A 22,705-nucleotide genomic window follows, 5' to 3' on the forward strand; every position below is an offset into this window, starting at 1 on the left:
GTCTCTGTCATCAGATTTGAAGATTAGTGTTATTTTGCCACACTTTTCAGGTGTAGGAAATAAGGATTGTTGAAGTGACATATTAGCAAGGTAGCAAAGGGTAGGTGATATCTCTTCTGCCCCATCACGGATTAAATTTGAAGGTAATTTGTCATTCCCAGCGGCTTTACCTTTCTTTATTCGGCACAGATCATTGCGTACTTCCCTCAATATCTGAATTTGAATCTTTCTTTGTTAATATTCACTGAGTTTTCCAGTTCAATAGAGAAATCCCCATTTTCCCTCCATATACTGATTTTTCTCAGTTTTTCACTTACAGAGCAGAAGTAAGAGCAGAAACTATTTGATATCACCCTTTTGTCAGAAACCCTGATTCCATCAATTTGAAACGTTTTTACATTATTCTCAGATTTCGACATTGTTGGAAAACAAGCCTTGATGTGTTTCCAGAATTGTTTTGGATCGTTCACTTGCTCATACAATATATTTTTATTGTACCTTGATTTACTATTCCTTATCATGTTTGTTACTGTGTTTCGTAACCGTTTATAAGTTGACCAGTCATTTTCCGCATTTGACTTTCTGGCATGCTTAAGATAATAGTCACACTCTCTCATTTTGTCCCTTATTTCAGTATTCATCCATTGACAACCCTTTCCTCTCACTGTTTTTTGCTTAACTGGTGCATGTTTATCAACAATTGATGTAAACAAGTTCTTAAAAATACACCAGGCATTATTTAAATTTGACTCGGAAAGTACGTGGTCCCATGGGGCATCATGTAAATCTTTCTTGAACCCAAGTTTATTATATTTAGAGTAATCGCGACAATGAATTTTTCTTGGCTTAAACTTCATAGCATTTAGTTTTCTTACAACCCCCCGTTAGATCGTGATCGCTGAAGGACTTTGCTTCTACTATGGTTTTTTCTATTCTGTTCGGGTGAGTCGTTGCTATAATATCAATTAGCGTTTTGGAAGTTGACGTTATTCTGGTCGGCTGGTCAATTAATTGCTTAAATCCATTGAGATTTATAGCATCTTTAATTTCTTTTTGGTTGTTCTTTATCCGGTAATTACAATTTAAGTCACCTGCAATTATCGTTTCCTTATTTTCATTTACCCCAGCTTCTAACATTTCCCTAAACTTGTTAGCGAAATTGTTATCTAAATAGGTCGATGATTCCGGGGGTTTGTATGCTATGCAAATTAGGATAGGCTTCGATAAAACTATAAACAGTTCAATCCAAATAGATTCAATTCCCTCAACCTCAAGGTCATAGCGCCTTTGCCAGTTCAAGTCATTTCATAAATAGCACAAAACGAGAATGCAAGACCTTCTCAAAGCCACCAACAAGACTCTGAAAAAAGAAACCCGTAACGATAACATCAATTTAACGTTCGATGCTGTAACCGGAAAAGTGACAGTTCACTTAAAAAGTGGCCATTGGTTGGTTTTGGCAGGAAGAATGTCTATTATCTTAGGATTTTGGGGAAAGGAAGTAAAATTAACAAAAAGACCATTAGTCCTTATGTTGCAGACTTGTTTGATATGTCAACAATATACATTTATTGTGACGTTGTTCAACCTCAGATTGTCGGTGATTCCAACGCAAAGTTACTCCGAAGCATTCCAGTCGAGGGAAAGTCTGGGGACATCATTACCAAAACGTTCACAAATATACAATATGTGCCAGTCCAAACTAAATGATTTGAAGATGTGGAGATTCTTTTAAGGACAACACAGGCGATCCCATGCCATTTGAACGCAGAAAGGTGGTGATAACACTACATCTCAGACAGCACAGTTATTTCTAAAAATGAGTAACGCGTATGTTCGTTACTATCTTGATCAGCAACAAGGGCGTGGTATGGCTGTTTTCAGAGGCAGACCATGGCAGATGGGTCATGGACAAGTCGGTTTTGGACTAGGTGGTCTGTTTAAAAGTGTTGCTAGGGCAGTCATGCCAATTGTAAAAAGTGGAGCAAAAGCTCTTGGTAACATTGCCCTGAGTACTGGAGCTAATCTATTAGGAGACGTTGCCTATCGGGAAAAAATCTGAAGACCACGATAAAAAGTCGAGGGCGTGAAGCCATAAACATTGCTAAGGGAAAAGCCGTTAATCATCTAAAAACGTACGCTCAAACAGGAAGTGGAAAACGGAAAACAAAGAGAAACGCATCAATTAACATGAAAAGTCATCCTAAGAAACGCAAAACGACTAAAAAGAGAAAAGCATCAACATCCACAGCCAGAAGCAGACAGACCAAGAAGCGGAGAACAACTTGTGCGGAAGATATATTTGGTTAAATGTGAACCTTGTGCATTCAAAATCTCCTGAAGGAATGAAAAGTGAACTTGATTTATTTGGAATACCAATTACATTGATGCAGACGAAAAAGTCGGAGTTGTGAACAATTTTCTGAACAGCCTTTTCAAACAAGTTGACGTCTTTTTGAAAGAAAAGCAAGTGACACAAGCTACGGGAACGTATGCATACCGCTTGTATTTGGGGACACTGCTTAATTTCGAACTCACCGCGGCTTTGTTTTATAAAGATACAGCAGGAAAATTTGATGTGTCCGATCCTACAGTAGCGGTTGCTGCTAATACCAACTATGGTCTTAAAAAGAGATACAAATTCAGCAGCGCGAGTAAAACAATTGAAATGGCTGGACCTATATTTAGTGATGTGTTGTTTTCAGAACGTCCCCTGTTAAGCTTTGTAGACCTAAAAGTAATTCTGAATCGCAATATTAACGAGTTTTGTTTGATGGCATCTGAAGATGGTGTGGATTACAGAGTAAAATTGATGGATGTCTATCTCAAAATACGTAAGGTGAAAATTAGCCCAACTGTTTCCATGGCCCATGAGATTGCATTGAAAAAAGGTCCTGCTAGCTATCCTATCCATCGTGTTGAATGTAAAAGTTTCATTATTCCAGCTGGAAATCCCTCCCTAAGGAAAGATAACATTTTCAACGGACTTGTCCTGAAATCATTTGTTTGTGGCTTGGTCGAAAGTGCAGCATTCAATGGCGCGTACAAACAAAACCCATTCAACTTTCAACATTTCAACATGTCGTTTATTGGAGCGTCTGTGAATGGCGAAGAAGTACCTTTGAAAGGTATGCAACTCTCCTTTGCCCGTGCAAATCCCAGATATATTGAAGCATTTTACACAATGTTCCCTGGCACGGGAAAGATGAACTACAACACTGGAAATGATATCTCACACGATTAATACATAGAAGGAAACGTGCTTTTTGCATTGGATCTAACGCCAGACATGTGTGGTAGTTCAACGCACTTTAATGCTGTTCAAAAAGGAAATTTCGCAGTTGACGTCAAGTTCTCTCGTGCGCAGGCAGCAGCTGTGAGTCTTCTTTGTTATGCAGAATTCGAAAACCTGATACAGATTGACGGTGAGAGAAACGTCATATATGACTATACCGGCTAGATGAATACCGGACAGATAACTCGCGCATTGGAACAAGATTATTTCACAAGGAAAACATTTTTTGGTGTATTTCACATATGGCACATTTTGGTGACAAATTACCTGAAAAAATTGAAAATTATCCTTGCGGTTTTGTTGCAAACACAGATCCAAGCACTGAACCTGGAACGCATTGGGTGGCCTTTTACTTTCCATCAAAACATAACATAGAATTTTTGGATTGGGTTGGAAAATAACCATTCATTTATTTATTAGAACATGCAGTTACAAAATTCAATATTTAATCCATTGTTTTGGAGTTTTTTCCTGTGTATCATGTCTCTTCAACAGTCTTTCAAAATAAGCTGATGATGGGCTTGATTGTTTGGGTGCACTGACAACAGATTCTCCTCCTGCAGACAGAGTATCCATTTGCTTTAATCTTTCCTCATTCCTCACAATGTTTGTGAGCTCGCAGTAGAAGCAAGCTCCCCATGTAAACATTTCATCGCTTAATCTTGACTTAAAAGATATGAAATAAGCTCTCCCAAGTGAAACTCGCAAACACTGATGATATCCAGCGTTTATGCCCCCAATTTATACTCTGAAGACAACACTGAAAACCAATAAGATCATCTGATGACAATCTTAGATGTCTCCTCAGACATCTGACCCTGCATATCTTAGTCAGATTGTGTTGTGAGAAAACTTTGAATTCAGTTGAACACAAACCTTGACAATGGAAAGTTCGAACAAGGTATTCCATTTGCTGGAAGTAATGTATGCCAATGCTGTAGAATGCGAGGTTCAAAAAACGCACAGTAAACTCTGCTGTGGTTGTAAAGTAAGAGACCAAGACTGTTTAATGTTAGACGAGTACGAGACATGGCAGTTGTATGGTTTTGAAGCCATAGAGCAAGTTAACAATACATGCATGATATGGAGTGAGTTTGTCAAAGTAACAAGAGTCTTAGACCTTAAGTGTTATGATGATGTATTTCAGCACTGGAAACAACTTACAAAAGATCAAGATTTTATACTGATTGAGTCCTTAATGAACGTAAAAGATCCTAAAGTTCAAAGTGCATTGAACCAGCTGTCTTATTGGAAAGGAGATTCATACCAAACTGATCCACTAGAGTCAGGTGTCGTTGCCTTTTTCTGTAACCCAATTATCTTTAAGTACACGGTTAAAACAACAGGAGAACAGTTTACAAGTGATGAGAACAATCATCACAAAGCATACACAGAATATTTAAGAAATTAACTCTTAAAATGAACATACAATTGTGTAATTCTCAGTAGTAAAATAAAATATACTCTTCGCAAACTCTTACTGTGTGATAAATAAACCGGCATTTGTGTAATTTGAGTAAGATGCTGTCAAACAAACATATCCTGCGTATTTACGCTATTATGCATATTTACGCTTTATTGTTTACCCCGCCCTTTGCTCCCGCACATTATCCTACTCGAGCGTGGAAGCCACTCACATCTTCCGGAAAATCCAACAGTTTCCGACGTCCCACGTGGGGTCCACAGCGTTGCGTGTTTTCCTCGCTATATGGGGGAGGCTACCTACTATCTTAGTTGGCCAAAGTGCATAAGAACAACTCCAGCTAGCTTTGCAGCTTCTTTTGGATCTTTAACCATGACTTCCAACACAAGGCAAGCTTCGTACTTTGTGGTGACAGTATAAGGAATATACTTGTCTCTTTGTAAAATGTAAAAATCTTGTGTCAAATACTCAGCATAAACTCATAAATATTCATTTACTACACAGCCAAGAATCAAATATTCATTTACTACACAATCCAAGAATACAAACCTGTAGAGAGCGTTCAATTCAGCAAAAACCCTTGTCAAGAACTGTTTCGTTTCATTGCCGTGAAACAGGTTAAACAATTGACGTGCTTCTCAAGTGTGCTTCTCCTGTTTGAACACTACTTCTGGGTGTTTTACCTGATAATGTTGGGCTAGATCTTGAAAAAATACTTTTCCAGCCTCACTCCTACAAGATGAATGCGGACATGGAAATTTACCATCTGGATAAGCATCATTGAATGGACGCATTTCAAAGTTTGAATTTTCAGCAAAGTCCGCCATTTTTAAAGCAGAAAATGCCAGTCGTCTCTTTCCTTTCCCCCTTCCCAGAGCCCCTAGCGCACCGCAACATGCAGCCCACCCAAAGGCTTTTTTACCTTTGCTACATTTGCACTTTAATATTTTATATCACACAGGAGACTAGGGACGAGTCAGTGCATACACTGCATTTAAGTTATATGAATCAAATAATGAGTTGGAGATGCTATTCGATGGTTTTACTGCAGTGGAAGGCCAATTGCCAGTGAACATCGTGGACAATTGGTGACGTAATTCTGAAAATTCAATCTCTAGCACAATCTCCAACCCATACAAATTCCTATTCTCAGGAGTACCAGGATTTAAATAGGACAGTTTTAATTTCTGCAAACAAAAATTTGCACTAAATTTCGTGCGAGAATTCAACCTGCACACTTGACGAGGTACTTTATTATCGCACTGACAATATAATATGATTCTGATGAAATTGAACTATAACTATTAATTATGTGTGTTTTAAGAATAAAGTATGTATTCTCTATTAACTTGGACGGTTCAGTGCTGATAAGTAGATTCGATTCTATAGGAATTTTTAAACAAATTCAGATGAAAATTTTAGGTCATGTGTATGGTGCTCAAGATGTTTGGATCACCATCTTTTGTACGGACAATGAAAACTAATATACTTTGATTGGTTATTTGATATTAGATTTTTGAGTACCTCACATCGCATATTTTTTAATCAAATGTAAAATGAGAAATTTTTCTTACTTGTTTTCCACATTGCATGGCAAATTGCTGTGACGAAATCATGCATGATTAAACATGTTTTGAATGTCACCATTCCATATATTAAATGCCAAAGATTTATTTCAGGCATGCCTGAAGGACTTAAAACAGTATAATCTGCACGATAACAGCATGAAAAATTTTAAAATTTAAAAAAAAAATGTTTCAATAGTTTTAATGATGAAGAACCGTTGTCATTTGGTTTTCTTGTCTTATGTGACTTTTTGTTGTTTTTGTAGCTATAACAAAAAATCCTGTTGTTAATGCCACTAATGTCGATTTCTTATGTAATTGAGACACATAAACCGCAAAAATTTCTTTGTCTCTTTTCGGCGTAAAATTTACCCTAAAATTTTTTCTGAAAATTTAATAAGACAATATCAAAGTGATGAAAAACAGCTGTTTTATGTATACCATTCCAAAAAATTAGTAGCCACACCATCATGAGGTTCATCAGAGACTCATCATACATATTAACGTAAGTATGGCTCATCAGGATTTTGTTAGATTGCAGTGAGTCCCATTTATTCTATAACCATAGCAGGGCGGAAACAAGAATGATAAATGGGGGCAGGTATTCATATATTCAGTTCTGCCCGACGGATTTTTTGCCTGGTACGATAAGTATACACTAATTTTTTTATCATGAGACCGAAGGAATTTTCTATTAAAAATTGCTTGTTTTAAGTTCAGTAAGAAAAATGGCTTACTTGGAACTGTAATTTTGGCTGTCCTCTGAAATTCTTTGTGATCTCTAAAGTAGACCCTTTCAATAACACGTCACAACATTATCGTCTCAAGTTTATAACTGTAAGCCGGCTGTGGCTTAAGAGCCTCGTCTTAGTGTTACGACTTATTTCCACGTAAAATGAAACAAAAAAGATGAAAAATTCTTTTTAATTGACGTGTTGAAACGGGATGTTTTGTATCTTGGCACGTTGCAAGGATAAAACTTATGCATCTTATTTAGGTAGTTCTAAATTTAAAGCAATAATGTTGTGATGTAATTATAGAAAGGGTCTTTTTTGCATTCTCTGAAATTGCAAAAATCACTGCGATAGTTTGTTAAGAGTTTGATGAATTTCCTGCTCACATTTCCAACAGCCGAAATTACATTTTTGGAAATGAACTTTTTTAAAATTTTAAAAAATTTTTTGGAAATGAGACTTTTTATTTAGACCACATTACATCATCAAGATTTTTATCGAAACGTTTTTTAAGGAATCAATTTTTAGACAAATTACTAATTATGTGGACTAATGATTTATTGCATCTAAGCCTTTTTATTTTAATTGGTGCATGAGTATATAACAAAGCCGCAAATTAAGTAAGCCATACTAGCCACATGTTACTAGGATTGTCAAATGAGTGTATACTAGACCAGTTAATTTCACGTAAGTGAGAATTTTTCAACTGCATCTTGGTTACTGACTAAATACCAAGTCATTTACATCAGCTACTTTTGTATTAAATAGATCCGAGAATGATCACTCATACCCAGGGAGTGAATCCTAAGGCCTATATTCTTTCACTTTATCAGGATAATTATATATAGTAAGACAAAGGTCAATAAGTGATTTCGTTGTATTAGTAATTCCATGTAGGCTCCGATGTGACCTGAGATAAATATTACAAATATTAAGATTTTGTTGAATTGTGATTGGGGGGCTCGCAGACATAACATCACAGTTGATGTCCCCTACCAGATAAAATCACTGCCATCAGCATCAATCTTATCTATAACATCCTGAAAAGCAGTACCAACTTACTATACCAAGAATGGCCTTGAACAAGGTTTCTAGATTCTCTCTGTAAATCGTCTTGTATAATCTGAAGTTTAAATTTTAATGAAAATACCAACCCCGCCACCAATAATAGGACGATCTTGTCTTGTGTTATGATGTCGCCATCATAGCCTGGAATATGAATCTCATTTGAAGTTATTGTACGATCCAATTTAGTTTTATTGATTGCAAGCATAACAATTTTATGAGTTTCAACAAGATCCTAGACCAAGTCGATCAATACATGTGCAACTAAGATTAATATTTACCTCCTGCCTACATAGCAATTGTTGAAGAGAATAATTGTTAAGTTGTTTAGTTGCATGGCCATTGAAGAGATTTGCATGGTTTTGAATGGTTTTTTGTTTCGACTATGATGGAATTAGTCTTAAACTCAGCTAAGACGTTTAGACTGAGTGCCAAAGTCAAAACTAAAGTCAAAACTTGTTCATAAACCATGCTGAGCACAGTGCCCTTGTTGAGTGCTATAGCTCTGGAGGTTGAGCACCATGCCCAATTTCATTTGGAAGCGTCATGTTCAATGTAGGTGCCAAAAAAAGAGTCGGGCCCCTGTGCCGGGCCTTCAGTCTGAACTAAATGAGCTGATTCAAGTTGCCGATAAACAAATTTAATTAACAAAACAAGTTAGCAATGTGCAATCCTGACAACAGCATTTGTACAAGCGATACTATGCTATGCATGTTCACTTTCTCTAAAACCATTTTTTGGGAGTTTATGACATTCAGCTTTGCAAAATCGTAACAAAATATTTGCTCGTGATTGTTTTTGCATGTAAAGACTTGTTTAAGTATGTACACATATGTATGATTTGCGTAACTTGGCTTTTGGCATTTCCAAGTGGAGGGTGGTGTTCCAATTATTTTAATTTCACTGGCAATTTGGGTATTCTAACTTTTGTCAATAGTTTTAAAGTGCCCATACCATGGTTGCAGATTTTGAATGTATCAAAAGTTTAAGGCATTTTAAAATTGTCTTGATTGATTTATATACATAAATTTCGTGAAATTAAAACAAAAGAAATGCAATTCTCGATTTGACGTCATGTCCAGTAACTTTAAATTTCTTAAATAACTAAATAATGTTTTGTGCTTGTTCGCATATGATTCGCAACAACAGTATAGACTAAATGTTAATTCACAAATTTTACAAGCACTGAAGGAATGACCCTTCCTGTTTTATACAACAGTTTTATACACATAATTTGCATACTTCTATTTCTTAAGATAACTAATACTGCAAAATCCTCCTTTTTGTACTATTTTCCCTTGTGTTATCAACTTGGAAATGCATAAAAAACTACTATTATCATGTTCAGACTACATTACTTAATTGTTCACTCACTCACAAACACCTTTTTTCGAATCACCCTGTATCATGGTCGGTCGATATTCCAGCCTGATTTTGTTCTTGTATCATTTCCAGCATCACAGCCATTGATGTTAACATTTGTGTTGTCTTTAAATGTTGTCGATTTCTCCTCAGCGCAGCTCCTCTCTCTGTACAAATTCCATAAGATCTTACTCCCCCTTTCTTTGCACTTGAGCTTTCTGCCACTGCTTTTTAGGATGACCCAAAGGGTGTAGGCATACAATGTCACGCACCTTTGTTCAACAGTAGTGGATCTCGAGCATTCCTGTTGCAATATTGTGTTAATTTAACTTTCCCTCTTTGTTTCTCCTCTATTATGTCCGTTACAACTTGGCGGTTCTAACAGCATACCTTATGACGGCAGCGTTGTCCTCCGCATGTTCAAAAGGCAATGATTAATATATTTCAATCGCTTCGTCTCAAGCCTATGTATGCCTGCAATGGAAGTTGGGCAACGTTATTCCGGTTCCTAAGACACACCCAGTTCAGGGCATTACAACTGATATTAGACACATATCACTTACACCATGTTATAAAAAATTTAGGGTCCTTTAACGTAGCATGGATCTATGAAAGTATTTGTACAAAACTCGACTCAAAACAGTTTGGTGCAATTCCTGGCTCTTCTTCAATGTTCTTTATAGTAATTTACTCCGCTTAACTCGAACTCCTCACTAACTCCAACTAAATCAAATTCCCCTTGGATGTGGTAATATTCTTTATAGTAACTTACTCCGCTTAACTCAAACTCGCTTAACTCAAACTCCTCGCTAACTTGAATAAATTTGTTTTCCTTTGGTCGAATATTTCCGGCTAACTCAAACTTTGGTTTCGAATCACTGGAATCATGGATCAGCAAACTTTAAAATGTGAGAAGATATAATTTTGAGCACATATAGAATTAAGGTCGATTTGTCTTCAGCAGAATGGTTTACGTTTACAAGATTTGAAATGTACTAATGTCCAGTTAACTTTTATGGTGTTGCTGATTAAAGGATCAGTATTTCATTATTAAATCAAGAACGATTTTGAGCACAAAGTTTCATCATCTGAAAACTAAGGAGGCAATCAATCTCTTTGAGCTTAGCCTTCATTGCTGTTGCATCGAAATCTCTTATGTCATATTTAAATGTATATTTAAAGATCTATTTCAAATGTGTACTTGACTCGAACCAGCACTAAGTCAGCCTGACACAGTGTATAAATTTTCCTAGGGTACATTTAAAATATGACAAATACATTGACAAAATGGAGCAATTCAAATAAGTAGTTAATAGAAAAATGGAACAGGAAATATCAAGTTACATCTAGTAATAGAAATTTACAGTGATCTAACATCACATGGATTGTTAAATAATTGTTATCGGGTTTTGGAAAGGTCTTTAAAGTGATCAATTTCTTGCACCATCACTGGGAAAAATGTGAACAATCCACCCCTAATTAGAAGGTGATCATGAATCTTCATCTGCTTTACCTAATTAAGTGTAGTTAGCATTAATGAGTTGCTGGAGAAACATGCATGCTGTGCTACTTACTCTATCTACTTATCAATAAAAGGGCATTCAAAAGCTTTACAAAGCTGCAGCGATCAGTTTTAGCAGCTGTTTGTCTCAGCTAGCTACCTTCTGCATATTTGGTATCAGCTGTAAATAGCCAAAATTGAAATGGAATCAGGCCCTTATAAAATTGTAAAATTCTGCCTGGTACAGCTGAATAACTCCTCGCACCTTTAGCCTCATTTCCTTGTTTTTCACGTTCTACATTTCCTGACTAATGGGAATATTGAAGATACAAGTTAAGCTCTAAATGGTCAAGCCTTATGCAGATGATAAAATTTTAATTACACCCGGGACCCAGGAGAAAATAGCGGAATCCAAAGTTGCCCATATGTCATGGACGTTCAATGGTCATGGTGCTTTGTGCACACGCACAAAATTTGAACGACTAAAAACTGGCATTTAACAACTTTCTGATTGGCTAAGAGAAGAAGTTTGTATTTAAAAGCAAAACATCAGATATTTAACTGTCTTTTTAAAAAACTTTCTTTAAAAAGATATTTTAAAAATTTCAAGTCACTTTTTTAAAACGAAAATAAAAAACTTTTGATCAAACTTTAAATTGATCACTTTAAAATGGCGAATAGAGAAGGCGATAAACCAAAAGACGGGGGAAAAGCAGGTAATGACAAGGAAAGGTTAGAAAGAAGAAAAGTAAACAACAGAGCCCTGTTGAATAAAGAAACGCAGGAGGAAAAGCAGTGTGGTTAGCAAAGCAAAGGGCTGCATACAAGAGAAGACTTGAGGTAAGTACAAGCGATGAAACAGAGAAGCAAAGAGAAAAAAGACGGCAACAGAAGGAATGTCATTTGGCGAAGCGTAGGGCTGCTTGTAAACGTAAGACTGAAGCAAGCACAAGTGAACAAAGGGATATACAAAGGGAAGCAAATAGGGCTTATGCAAGAGAGAGAAGGCAGCTTTAAAGTGTTAAGAAACGAGCAGAACAACTTGAAAATATGAGAGAAAGAACGAGAAGATCCTACGACACAAGAGCAGAACAACATTCAGATAATGAACAGGAAAGTACAATGTGTGACAATGAGTTAACAAATGTCAATGTTGTGAGTAGTTCAGACCAATATTTGCATGAAGGTGGTTGGCAAAATGTTGACAACCCCTTGCATGAGCAGGAGTTTGTTCAGAATGAAATGCACAGTTTTCATTTAGATCAAGAACATTTAGAGCATTGGCAGTGTGCAATTTGTAAAGAGGCCTGGCCAACAAGGCAAAACTTGGCAGCAGATCCCTTTCTTTGTTACCAGTGCAAAAGAGACAAGAAGTCCCCAAAGAATTTTAGTGCTGGCAATGACATGGACCAAGGTATTGTTCCTGAGCAATTGAGAGGTTTGACACAGGTAGAGGAAATGCTGATTTCAAGGGTTTGCCCTATCATGCAAGTCTACAGAAAACATGGTGGGCAAAGGGGCTACAAAGGTCATGTACTAAACTTACCGCAGGATATTCAAAGTTTTTTAAATAGGTTGCCTGCACAAGTAGCTGACTTGCCTGTTATGATTGGGCGTAGACAGGGTGCTGATGAAACACATAAAGATTTTACAGTTCGTCGACACAGATTGCTGGAAGCTGTATTGTGGTTGAAAACAAACAATCCATTTTTCAAAGAGATTGAAATTGACAGGGATGTTATCCAAGGCTTACCAGAGAATGGTGTCCCTGAAGAGCTAAGGTATGTTATTGATGACAATGAACTTTCAGTTAATGTTGAAAATGAGGGCCCCCGCAAGAACCTGTAATGAGTGCTAATGCAACAGTTGAAAAATTAGTTTTAGGAAATAGCAGTACATCATTTATTCCTATGCGTCAAAGACAAAGAAAGGATGGTGCAGCTATCCAAGATGCAGTAAATGAGGTTGACCCTTTGGACCTGCCATGTAGAGAAGGTAATGGTGTTAATGAATTTAAAACAGATGGTTTGGCAAGCATGGGATTTCCAACACTATTTCCCTATGGGAAAGGTGACATGTGCATATAATTATAAGACGTTTAACATGTGCAGATAAATCAAATCAGACAGCAGTGAATCATACAAAGTCAAACAGTGAACATCTCATTCTAATATTTATAATGATCAAAGTTAAGTTAAAGGTTCAACGGACTTGCTTCAAGCTAGAAAAGGACACAGATGTACGTAACCTTGTATTTATTACTCTGCCTCTGTGCATTCACATAATATTTGTAGCCTTAAGCACATAGTTTACCATGTATATAATTTTATGTTTTTAGTTTTTTTTACCTATCCTAATACCGAGCAGCAATGGTAAACGGTTAAACGGCCATAATTTGCTAACCGTGGATCGAGTAAAGAACGTCTGTTTAAATAAAGTTTTAGCTGTATTGAATTTACCGGTGTCTTTCTGTGAGCCAGATAGAACTCAGCGTAGATGCACTCACATTGTAACAAAAAATCTCGATCGTTTTACCGAAATACAACGAAACGTTCGTAATCAGCATTTATTTAATGAGGTTGTCATTGACGGTATGGTTTCAAAGGTCGACGAAGATACGCAGCCTGAGATATTTGCGGAGGAAACAGATATTCGTATACAATCGACAAACAGTCAACAACAGAATGATCATACGCCTACAGTAGAACAAACAAGATCGAATGGCGATGATGAGAATCAAGGCCAAAGGCATGAACAGTCTGATACACTGGGACCTCGGCGTCGGATAGCGACTGAAAAGGGGAGATCAGAAAAGATCGATCGTCTCAGACAGCGACGAATAACAACTTTACGTGTCGTGACACGGCAAAGGAACATATTGTCACCTCTAATGACAGACAGTAACAATTTACATCTTGTAAAATTTGAGTTATCTCATTTGGAAGAAAGTTTTTCAGAATACAGAAAAGCGTGTGAATCTCATCTAAAAAAATTAGTCGATGGCGAAGTTAAACAAGCAGAAATTGAACATAACAAATTGAAAGATACAGAGATTGTAATGTACTTAAGTCAAGTGTCGTCATAGATCACTGAAGCCGAGCATAATTTATCTGACCGCTTGGAGTCCCTAAGCAGCAAAGCCTCTGATCGCACTCGAGCATCGCATTATTCTCGTGCATCTAAGACTAAGTCTAAGACCAGTTCAAGATCGTTGAAGCTCTCTGCTAGGAAGCAAGAAAAGGTTAAATTGGCCGAATTAATGGTCGAAAGATCTATGTTAAAGAAAAAACAAGCTCTTAAGAATGCTGAAGAAGATCTAAAGTTGGAAATAGAGATAGTTAAGGCGGAAGCGAGAGAGAGAGCTCTGGCTGAAGTGAGTGATGACGAACTGTCTGATAAGCCAAGACTTCTTGAGCAAGCTTCCAATGTTCCTTCAATCTCCAAGACGTCCGGATCATCCTTTCAACAGCTTCCAGTTCAAAGACTCCCCCCTACACTACAAACAGCAAATCAACCATGTGAAACATCGCATAACGTAACTGAAAGACGAAGTGTAATGCATGGTCATACAGCGTCATGATCATCATCCAACACCAAGTCAGGAAGTACGATCTCCACTAAATGCTCGACTGTTTGGAAAGGAATATTCTACGTCTGTAAAACCTACATCACTGTCAAAGGGTAACAATGTAAATAATGAGACAAAGAGCGTGCTTGAAGGTATGATGCTGCTACAGCAAAGGCAGACAGAAACTTTGATATCAACCCATCAACAGCTCACCGCTTCAATGACTTTACCGCAGTCATCTATAGGCATATTTAGAGGCGATCCTTTAGAATACAGAACCTTTGTCACGTCTTTTGACGTTCGAATACAACATCAAGTTCATAACAAAGCTGACCTACTCTATTATTTAAATCAATATTTAACAAGAGAACCGAAAGATCTGATCGAAGGCTGTTTACACATGGACCCTGATGAAGGTTACACAGAAGCAAGACGGTTGCTGAAGAAGGAGTATGGGGATCCATATAAGATATCCATGGCATATATCCAGAAAATCTTAAGTTGGCCAGCTATAAAATCGGATGAAGGAAAGGTCCTGAAATCATTTCCTCTTTTTCTGATCAAATGTAAGATCATTTGTGTGTACTTGATCATGCACCGAACATGCAAGCAGTGGTATCAAAGTTGCCGTTCCATCTGCAAGCAAAGTGGAAAGATCTTGTAGCCAAGATCAGAAGAGACAACGCAAAGATAGCAAACTTTGAGAACTTGACTGATTTTATTCAATCTGCTGCAGATGCTGCAAATGATCCAGTATTTGGGAAAGATGCTCTCAGTAAAGGCAAAGAAAATTCCAAAAGATTTGAAAGAGAGATGGTAGTCAGTCAAAGAACAAGAACTTTAGTTTCGTAACGAACCCTACGTTAGTAAACGGGGCCGGGTCAGCAAAACAGAACATTGTCTGTCCGTTATGCAACTCTTCTCACGACTTGGACGATTGTCAAACTTTCCTGAAGAAAACCGTTGAACAAAGAAAAGAATACCTTAAGCAGAACAAGATGTGTTTCGCGTGTTACGAGAAGAACCATATATCAAAGGGCTGTTAACGAAAAAGGAAATGTAAGAAATGTAATAAGCCACATCCATCTGCACTTCATATTGAGGATTTCAAGTTAGAGAATCAAGATCATCAGAACAAGGAAGAAGCTACTCCTGGAATGATAAAACAGTGGCAACACCTTCACGAAATTCATAGTTGATTCCAGAGTTTCAACCAGGCCTTGAAATCGGTTTATTAATCGGTAGTAATTGCCCAGCAGCACAAACTGACATCTCGTGTCATCGAATTGTTGTTCGTGAAGCAAATGATACAGTTAAAGAAGTTCCTTCACCCCAGGCAATTCGTAGTATGTTTGAAATGGACATTAACGACTGCAAAGTGGGTCCCGACGAACGTAGCCTTTCTCAAGAAGACAAGCAATTTCTAACTAAGATGGATGATGGCATTCGTCTAATCAATGGTCATTATGAAACCCCCCTTCCTTTTAGAAATCCAGAGGTCATATTACCAAACAACAGAAGTCAGGCATTGAAGCAAGCATTGTGGCAGAAAAAGAAAATGCAATGTGATACCAAATACCACCGTGATTACTGTGAATTTATGAACGAAATCATTTGCCACGGTTATGCTTGTAACATGCCCGAAAGTGAAGTTTGTCCAGCGTCTGGTAAAGTTTGGTACGTACCACATCACGGCGTCCATCATCCTAAAAAATCTGAAAAGATATGCATCGTCTTCGACTGTAGCGCTGACTATGCTGGAACATCATTAAACAAATCATTACTACAAGGTCCCAATCTTACAAATTCTCTCGTTGGTGTTCTTACCCGCTTCAGAAAAGAACCCATAGCCTTTATGGCGGACGTGGAGCCATGTTCCATCAAGTTCGGGTGCCAAAAGAACAGTTGAACTATTTGAGGTTTCTTTGGTGGCCAGAAGGGGGAATTTTTCGGCGAAAATTTTTATGTCGATGACTGTTTGCGTTCAGACAAAACTGTAGAAAGTACCACGAGCTTAATGCAAGACCTAAAGATAGTGTGCGCAAAAGGAGGATTTCATTTGACCAAATTTGTCAGTAACAGTTGTGCGGTTCTTGAGACAATCCCAGCAGAAGAACGTTCAAAGGAAACCAGAACATTAGACCTAGACCATGACAAACTACCTATTGAACGTGCTCTTGGAATGCAGTGGTGTGTCGAATTAGATGTTTTCGAATTCCGCATTGTTCTTAGCAACAAACTGCTTACTAGAAGAGGAATATTATCAACTGTCTCCTCCGTTTATGATCCTCTTGGTTTCGCAGCCCCGTTTTTACTCCCCGCAAAAAAGATACTTCAAGACCTTTGCCGTGAAGACCTTGGCTGGGATGACGAAGTTTCTGAAGGGCACAAGATTCGGTGGGGAAAATGGCTAAAAGAGCTCCTTTCACTTCAGAAGTTGCAAGTGCTCGATGCTTCAAACCCACAGATTTTGGGAAAGTAGTTTCTCGACAAATTCATATCTTGTCCGATGCCAGTTCAACAGGCTATGGAGCGGTAGCATACCTTCGTTTATGTGATGAGAATGATCGTATCTATTGTTCATTCCTACTGGGTAAAGCTTGTCTAGCTCCCATAAAGATAGTTACGATACCACGTTTGGAACTCACCGCCACGGCAATAGCCGTTCGTATCGGAGAGCTGTTAAAGAATGAGTTGGACGATATCTTTGACATGAAATACCATACCGATTCCACAAACGTTCTTTGTTATATCATGAATGAGCAACAAAGGTTTCACGTATTTGTGGCAAACCGTATCCAATTAATTCGTAACTATTCAGATCCAAGTCAATGGAGATACGTTTCAACAGATGACAATCCTGCCGATGATACTTCACGAGGAACAAATGGTGAACGACTATCTCAACAGCGACAATGGTTCGAAGGTCCAGAGTTCCTTTGGAAACCAGAACATGAGTGCCCACAACAGCCAGTCGATATGGGTCAAATTAATGAAGATGATCCTGAAATTAAACAGCAAGTTGAAAGTAATGTAACTACAATTAATGACCTACATAACCCTACGAACAAGTTAATTCTCTCTCTTCTTGGTACCGATTGAAGAAAGCTGTAGCTGTATTTCTCCGTATAAAGAAGATTCTACAAGATAAAATACAAGCTCTTTCAAGTGGAAATGATGAAAACTTCAGCGTGAATAGTTACTCCATACCCCTTTCTGTTAAAGAACTAGCTCAAGCTGAAATTGTTATCATAAAGTTCATCCAGTCAACTACGTTTCACAAAGAGATGATGTGTCTTCAGTTTCAGAAAAGCAAGAAAAGGAATATCAAGAAAATCAGGTCGATCTATTGTCTCGACCCATACCTTAAAGACGGAATCCTAAGAGTCGGAGGCTGGCTTAACCGTGCAGAACTATCGCCAGAAACTGCCCATCCAATTATCTTACCTCACAAGAACCATGTTACAACCCTTATCATACGTCATTTATACCGCCAGTTGGGTCATGTTGGACGTAATCATGTTATCTCAGCCATTCGAGAAAAGTATTGGCTGATAAAAATTAACGCCGCAGTACGGCGAGTCCTCTCCAAGTGCGTGTTCTGCCTTTTCTTGGAGTCCTCTCCAAGTGCGTGTTCATCATGGAAAGGTCAACAACCAGAAAATGGCTGGTTTACCAGAAGACCGTATTACTCCAGCACCTCCATTTACTCATACAGGGGTTGACTACTTCGGTCCTTTCATTGTAAAGAAAGACGCAAAGAGCTGAAGAAATATGGAGCAATTTTTACCTGCTTAGTGAGTAGAGCCGTGCACATCGAAATTGTTAATTCTCTGTACTACGTTTAAGAAGTGATAATAGTTCAAATTTCGTCGGTGCAAATAGGGAACTTAAACGAGCCTTAGAAGAAATGGATCAAGATGACATCCGTATCAAACTTTGCTAAGAAGGAATAGAGTGGCAATTCAATCCACCATCGGCTAGCCATATGTTTTTACTTTTAGTGCAGCTGATAGCCATTGGCCAGACTTGCAAAGACTGTTGCAAAGTAATGAGAGTGCATCAAGAACAGAAAGAGCACAAGCAGTGATAGACAATCCACACCTGACAGATTTGTTCTTCATGCAAAGGCTACAGGAGTTTATCAAACATTGGCTTCAAGGAGTCTTGGATGCTGAATGGTTTTGGTATAGGTTTGAATATCAGGCCAGAAGAAGTATACATGCTCATGGATGTGCTAAATTAAATAATGATCCAGATATTCGGTTATTACGTAAACGTGCATGTAAACAGTGATTGAGAAAAAGAAAGAAAATTAAATGTCCCCTGACGATTTTGAATTCTCTTGCCAGAATATTGTCAGAAAGGGTCAAGATGCGGAGAGAAAGCTAATTAGGTAAGTTTAAATCATCAAGTATTAATGGTATGTTTAAATTACACTCACCATGCATATAGATTGCACAAATTGTGTCCAAGGTGAGCTGCGGAACACTTATAAGACTTAAGTTAAATTCTCAGTTAAATTTGATGCAGTTTGCATCTCAGTTCACAAAAGTCAGAGGTGAATTGACAAAACGAGTGAATCCTTACATTGTCAGGACATTTCCAAAGGTTACGGCCAATCCTGGCAACCCTACCTTTGGAAAGTGAAGTTTTGCATGTCTTATTACAACTTTGCCTCCATCATTGTGTTTTTGAGGATGATCCGACGACGAGCACGAGTTTCAACCGCGTGGTTAAATGTAGCATTAGTTGTAAACAATGAGTACGAGTTAAAGAGATTTATATATACTGTATATAATTATATGTATATAATTATGTGGACTGTCAATTATTCGTCTGCATAGAAAATTTGTATGGTAATTGTGTACCGCCCACCAAGTGCCGCCATGAGTGTATTTTTTAAGGAATTCTTTGATCATCTTGAATCGCTGTTATTATGTAAGGAGGCCTTAATGATCTCTGGGGATTTTAACATTCATGTTGACTCCATTGAAGATCTTTAAGCAATGAAATTCTGTGATTTACTTGAGTCAGTTGGTTTGAAATAGCATGTCCAAGAAGCCACACATCAGGGCCATGTCTTGGATTTAATTATAACGCGTGTTTCTGACTATATTATTATTGGTCAACCGAAGGTGGATCGGTATATCTCAGATCATGCATCTGTTGTCTGTAGTCTAGCCACAGCTAAACCTATCCCAAGAAAACGTAAAGTTAGGTATCGGAAAATAAAAACTGTTAATCGTAATGCCCTGAAACGGGACTTAGTGGCCTCTGGTTTGTGTACAACTTTATATATGGCGGTTCAGACAATAAGATGCCTGAAGAAATTGATGCTCTTGTGAATGAGTATAATTCTATTCTGACTCGACTGACTGAAGATCATGCCCCATTGAAAACTAAGATAATCAAAGCAAGAACATCTGCTCCTTGGTACAGCGCCGAAATTGACCTTGCAAAGAGACAATGTCGGAAGGCAGAGAGGAAATGGTGAAAAAGTAAGTCGTTGACTGACTTTAACCTGTTTAAGACCAAAAAAAATTATGTGACACACCTAATAAATAAAGCACGAAGAGAATATTATACTGATTTTATTAACCAAAACGGTGACAGTAAATCCAAACTCTTTCGTGCAGTGAAAAGTCTCTTCAATGCGAATGGTGAGATTTGTTTTCCCAATTCATCAGACAGCACTTTGCTTTCAAATGATATTGGTTCATTTTTTGTCAGTAAGGTTGTGAGAATCAGAGCTGAAATTGACGCCATGCTTCTTAAACCACAGTTAAATAATACAGTAGCTGATGATTTAAAGTTTACATCACAGGGAGGTAATGCCTTGACTTGCTTTCGGGAGCTTAGTCAGGAAGAAGTGAAAACATGAGTTATGAAATCATCTAAGAAATACTGTTCTCTTGATCCAATGCCAAGCCATTGGTGATGGATTGCCTGGATACGTTATTACCGGTAGTTACGTATCTTATCAATTCTTCTTTGGTTAATGGTTACTGCCCTGAAAATTGGAAAGAGGAATTGTGGAATCCATTTCTTAAGAGAGCAGGACTTGGTGCTGTATTCAATAACTTACGCCCGATTAGTAATTTACAGTTTATCTTGAAACTAATGGAGCGAGCTGTATATGAGCAGATATATGATCACTTGGTCTTGAATGGTTTATTTCCAGAATTATAGTCCGCCTATGAAAAAGGCACAGTACAGAGACAGCACTCTTAAAGATACACAATGATATGCTACTTAGCATGGACCGCCAACATGTGACACTACTTGTATTGTTAGACCTTAGTGCGGCATTTGACACAATCGATCATACTATCCTTCTTCATCGATTAGAAACATCATTTGGAATTGAAGGAAAAGCCCTTGAGTGGTTTTCGTCGTATTTGTTCAACCGAACGCAAAGGGTAGTATTTGGTGATGGTCTTTCAGATAGATTTCATCTTCCATGCGGTGTTCCTCAAGGTTCTTGTTTAGGACCGTTACTTTTTACCATGTATGCTAGCAAATTATTTCAGGTTATCAGGGAGTATTTGCCATCTGCGCATGCGTCTGCAGACGACAGTGAACTGTATTTGTCATTTAAGCCAGACAGTAAAGAAAGTGAGACTGGTTGTGTATCTGCTATGGAGACATGTATAAAGGCAATCCGAGCCTAGATGATTGAGGATAAGATGAAGTTGAACGATGGCAAAACGGAATTCCTAATAATAGGATCCAGACAACAGCTAGAGAAGGTTCATATTAATATGCTGTCTGTTGGAAATATTGATATTTCTCCTGAAGCAAAGAGTTTGGGAACAATTGTTGATAGTACTATGATTTTAACTACAAGATACAAGATACAAGATATTTATTTACCCATAATGTTTGAACAGAATTGTTACATCATCATAATAATTATAACATAATATATGGTCATATAAGGCCTCCTGAAATAACTATTAAGGTAAAAATACCAGGAGGCCACAATAGATTTGGAACCATATACGTCACATATCATGTACTTTTACAAAATAAATTCACACAAAAACTGACAAAGATACATAAATTATTAACACACCAAGTTTTTCTTTTTTTTTTTAAAGAATTCATAATTTTAGATAGAAAAAGGAGCTTGATATTTACATAAGAGCTCCATTTGTAGATTCTTTTTAAATTAATTTATGGAAACTAACTTTTTTATATTATCCTGAATTGAATTTCATACTTTTGGCCCTTTAAATCGAATATTAAAGAGACCATAATTTGTTCTTACTTTTGGAAGATAATAAGATTGTTTTACAGAAGATTGAGTTTCGTAGCTATGTACTTGACTGACTGCAGTAATAAATGTATTAAAGATAGGAGGAAGGAATTTATTATGGATTCTCATCATAAATAAAACAATATGAAATGTGATAAGGTCATTAAACTTAATGATTTCCAATTTTTGAAATAAAGGATTTGAATGCTCAGCAAAATTTGAAAACGTTATAATTCGTATCACTTTTTTCTGCAATATAACAAGTGGTTGAAGGTTTGTCTGATAAGTACAACCCCAAATGATCTGACCATATATTAAAAATGGATAAATTAAAGCATAGTAAAGGTTGGTAGGTATCTTTGTATCAACATAATATCTAAGTTTAGATAAAATTCCTATATTTCTTTTTATTTTTTTTGCAATATAATCAATTTGGGATTTCCAATTCAAATTAGAATCAATAAATATACCAAGATATTTTATACAATTTTCTCGTTTCAAGAGTTTATCGTGTATAATTAATTGTAAATCTGTATTTAATTTTTTTTGAGGGGGATGAAAAATAACATAATTAGATTTATCTATATTGAGTAAAAGTTTATTTGCACATAACCAATTATGTATATTGGACAATTCTGTATTTATATTAGTTTGTAATATCTTTAAATTTCTATGTTTATAAAATAAATTTGCATCATCAACGAATAAATGAAATTCGATTAGATTAGAGCAAATATAGAAATCATTTAAATATAAAATAAAAACGGACCAAGAACTGATCCTTGAGGGACACCACATGACATAGTTGCAGGATTTGACGTAATATTATTAACTGTAACAGTTTGCTGCCGATTACTAAGGTATGATTTGAACCAATTATTAGGAATACCTCTTACACCATAATATTCTAATTTCTTGATTAGAATTGTAT

At 37.1% G+C, this 22,705-nt stretch overlaps 2 protein-coding genes across 2 annotated transcripts; both read left to right on the plus strand.

Moving 5' to 3' along the window:
- Positions 1-1,819: 1,819 nt before the first annotated feature.
- On the plus strand, positions 1,820-3,244 carry LOC114531391 (uncharacterized protein F54H12.2-like). Its single transcript, XM_028553010.1, has 2 exons — positions 1,820-1,997; positions 2,394-3,244. The coding sequence occupies exons 1-2, from the start codon at positions 1,820-1,822 to the stop codon at positions 3,242-3,244; spliced, it is 1,029 nt and encodes a 342-aa protein (XP_028408811.1).
- A 13,675-nt stretch (positions 3,245-16,919) lies between these two features.
- Positions 16,920-18,238, plus strand: LOC114531393. The gene is made up of 2 exons (XM_028553011.1): positions 16,920-17,546; positions 17,618-18,238. Exons 1-2 carry the CDS (start codon positions 16,920-16,922, stop codon positions 18,236-18,238), a joined length of 1,248 nt encoding a protein of 415 aa, XP_028408812.1.
- Positions 18,239-22,705: the final 4,467 nt, after the last annotated feature.

Source organism: Dendronephthya gigantea, unplaced genomic scaffold, assembly GCF_004324835.1.
Source record: "Dendronephthya gigantea isolate DGI-Jeju-01 unplaced genomic scaffold, DenGig_1.0 000071F, whole genome shotgun sequence".
Classification (NCBI taxonomy): domain Eukaryota; kingdom Metazoa; phylum Cnidaria; class Anthozoa; order Malacalcyonacea; family Nephtheidae; genus Dendronephthya; species Dendronephthya gigantea.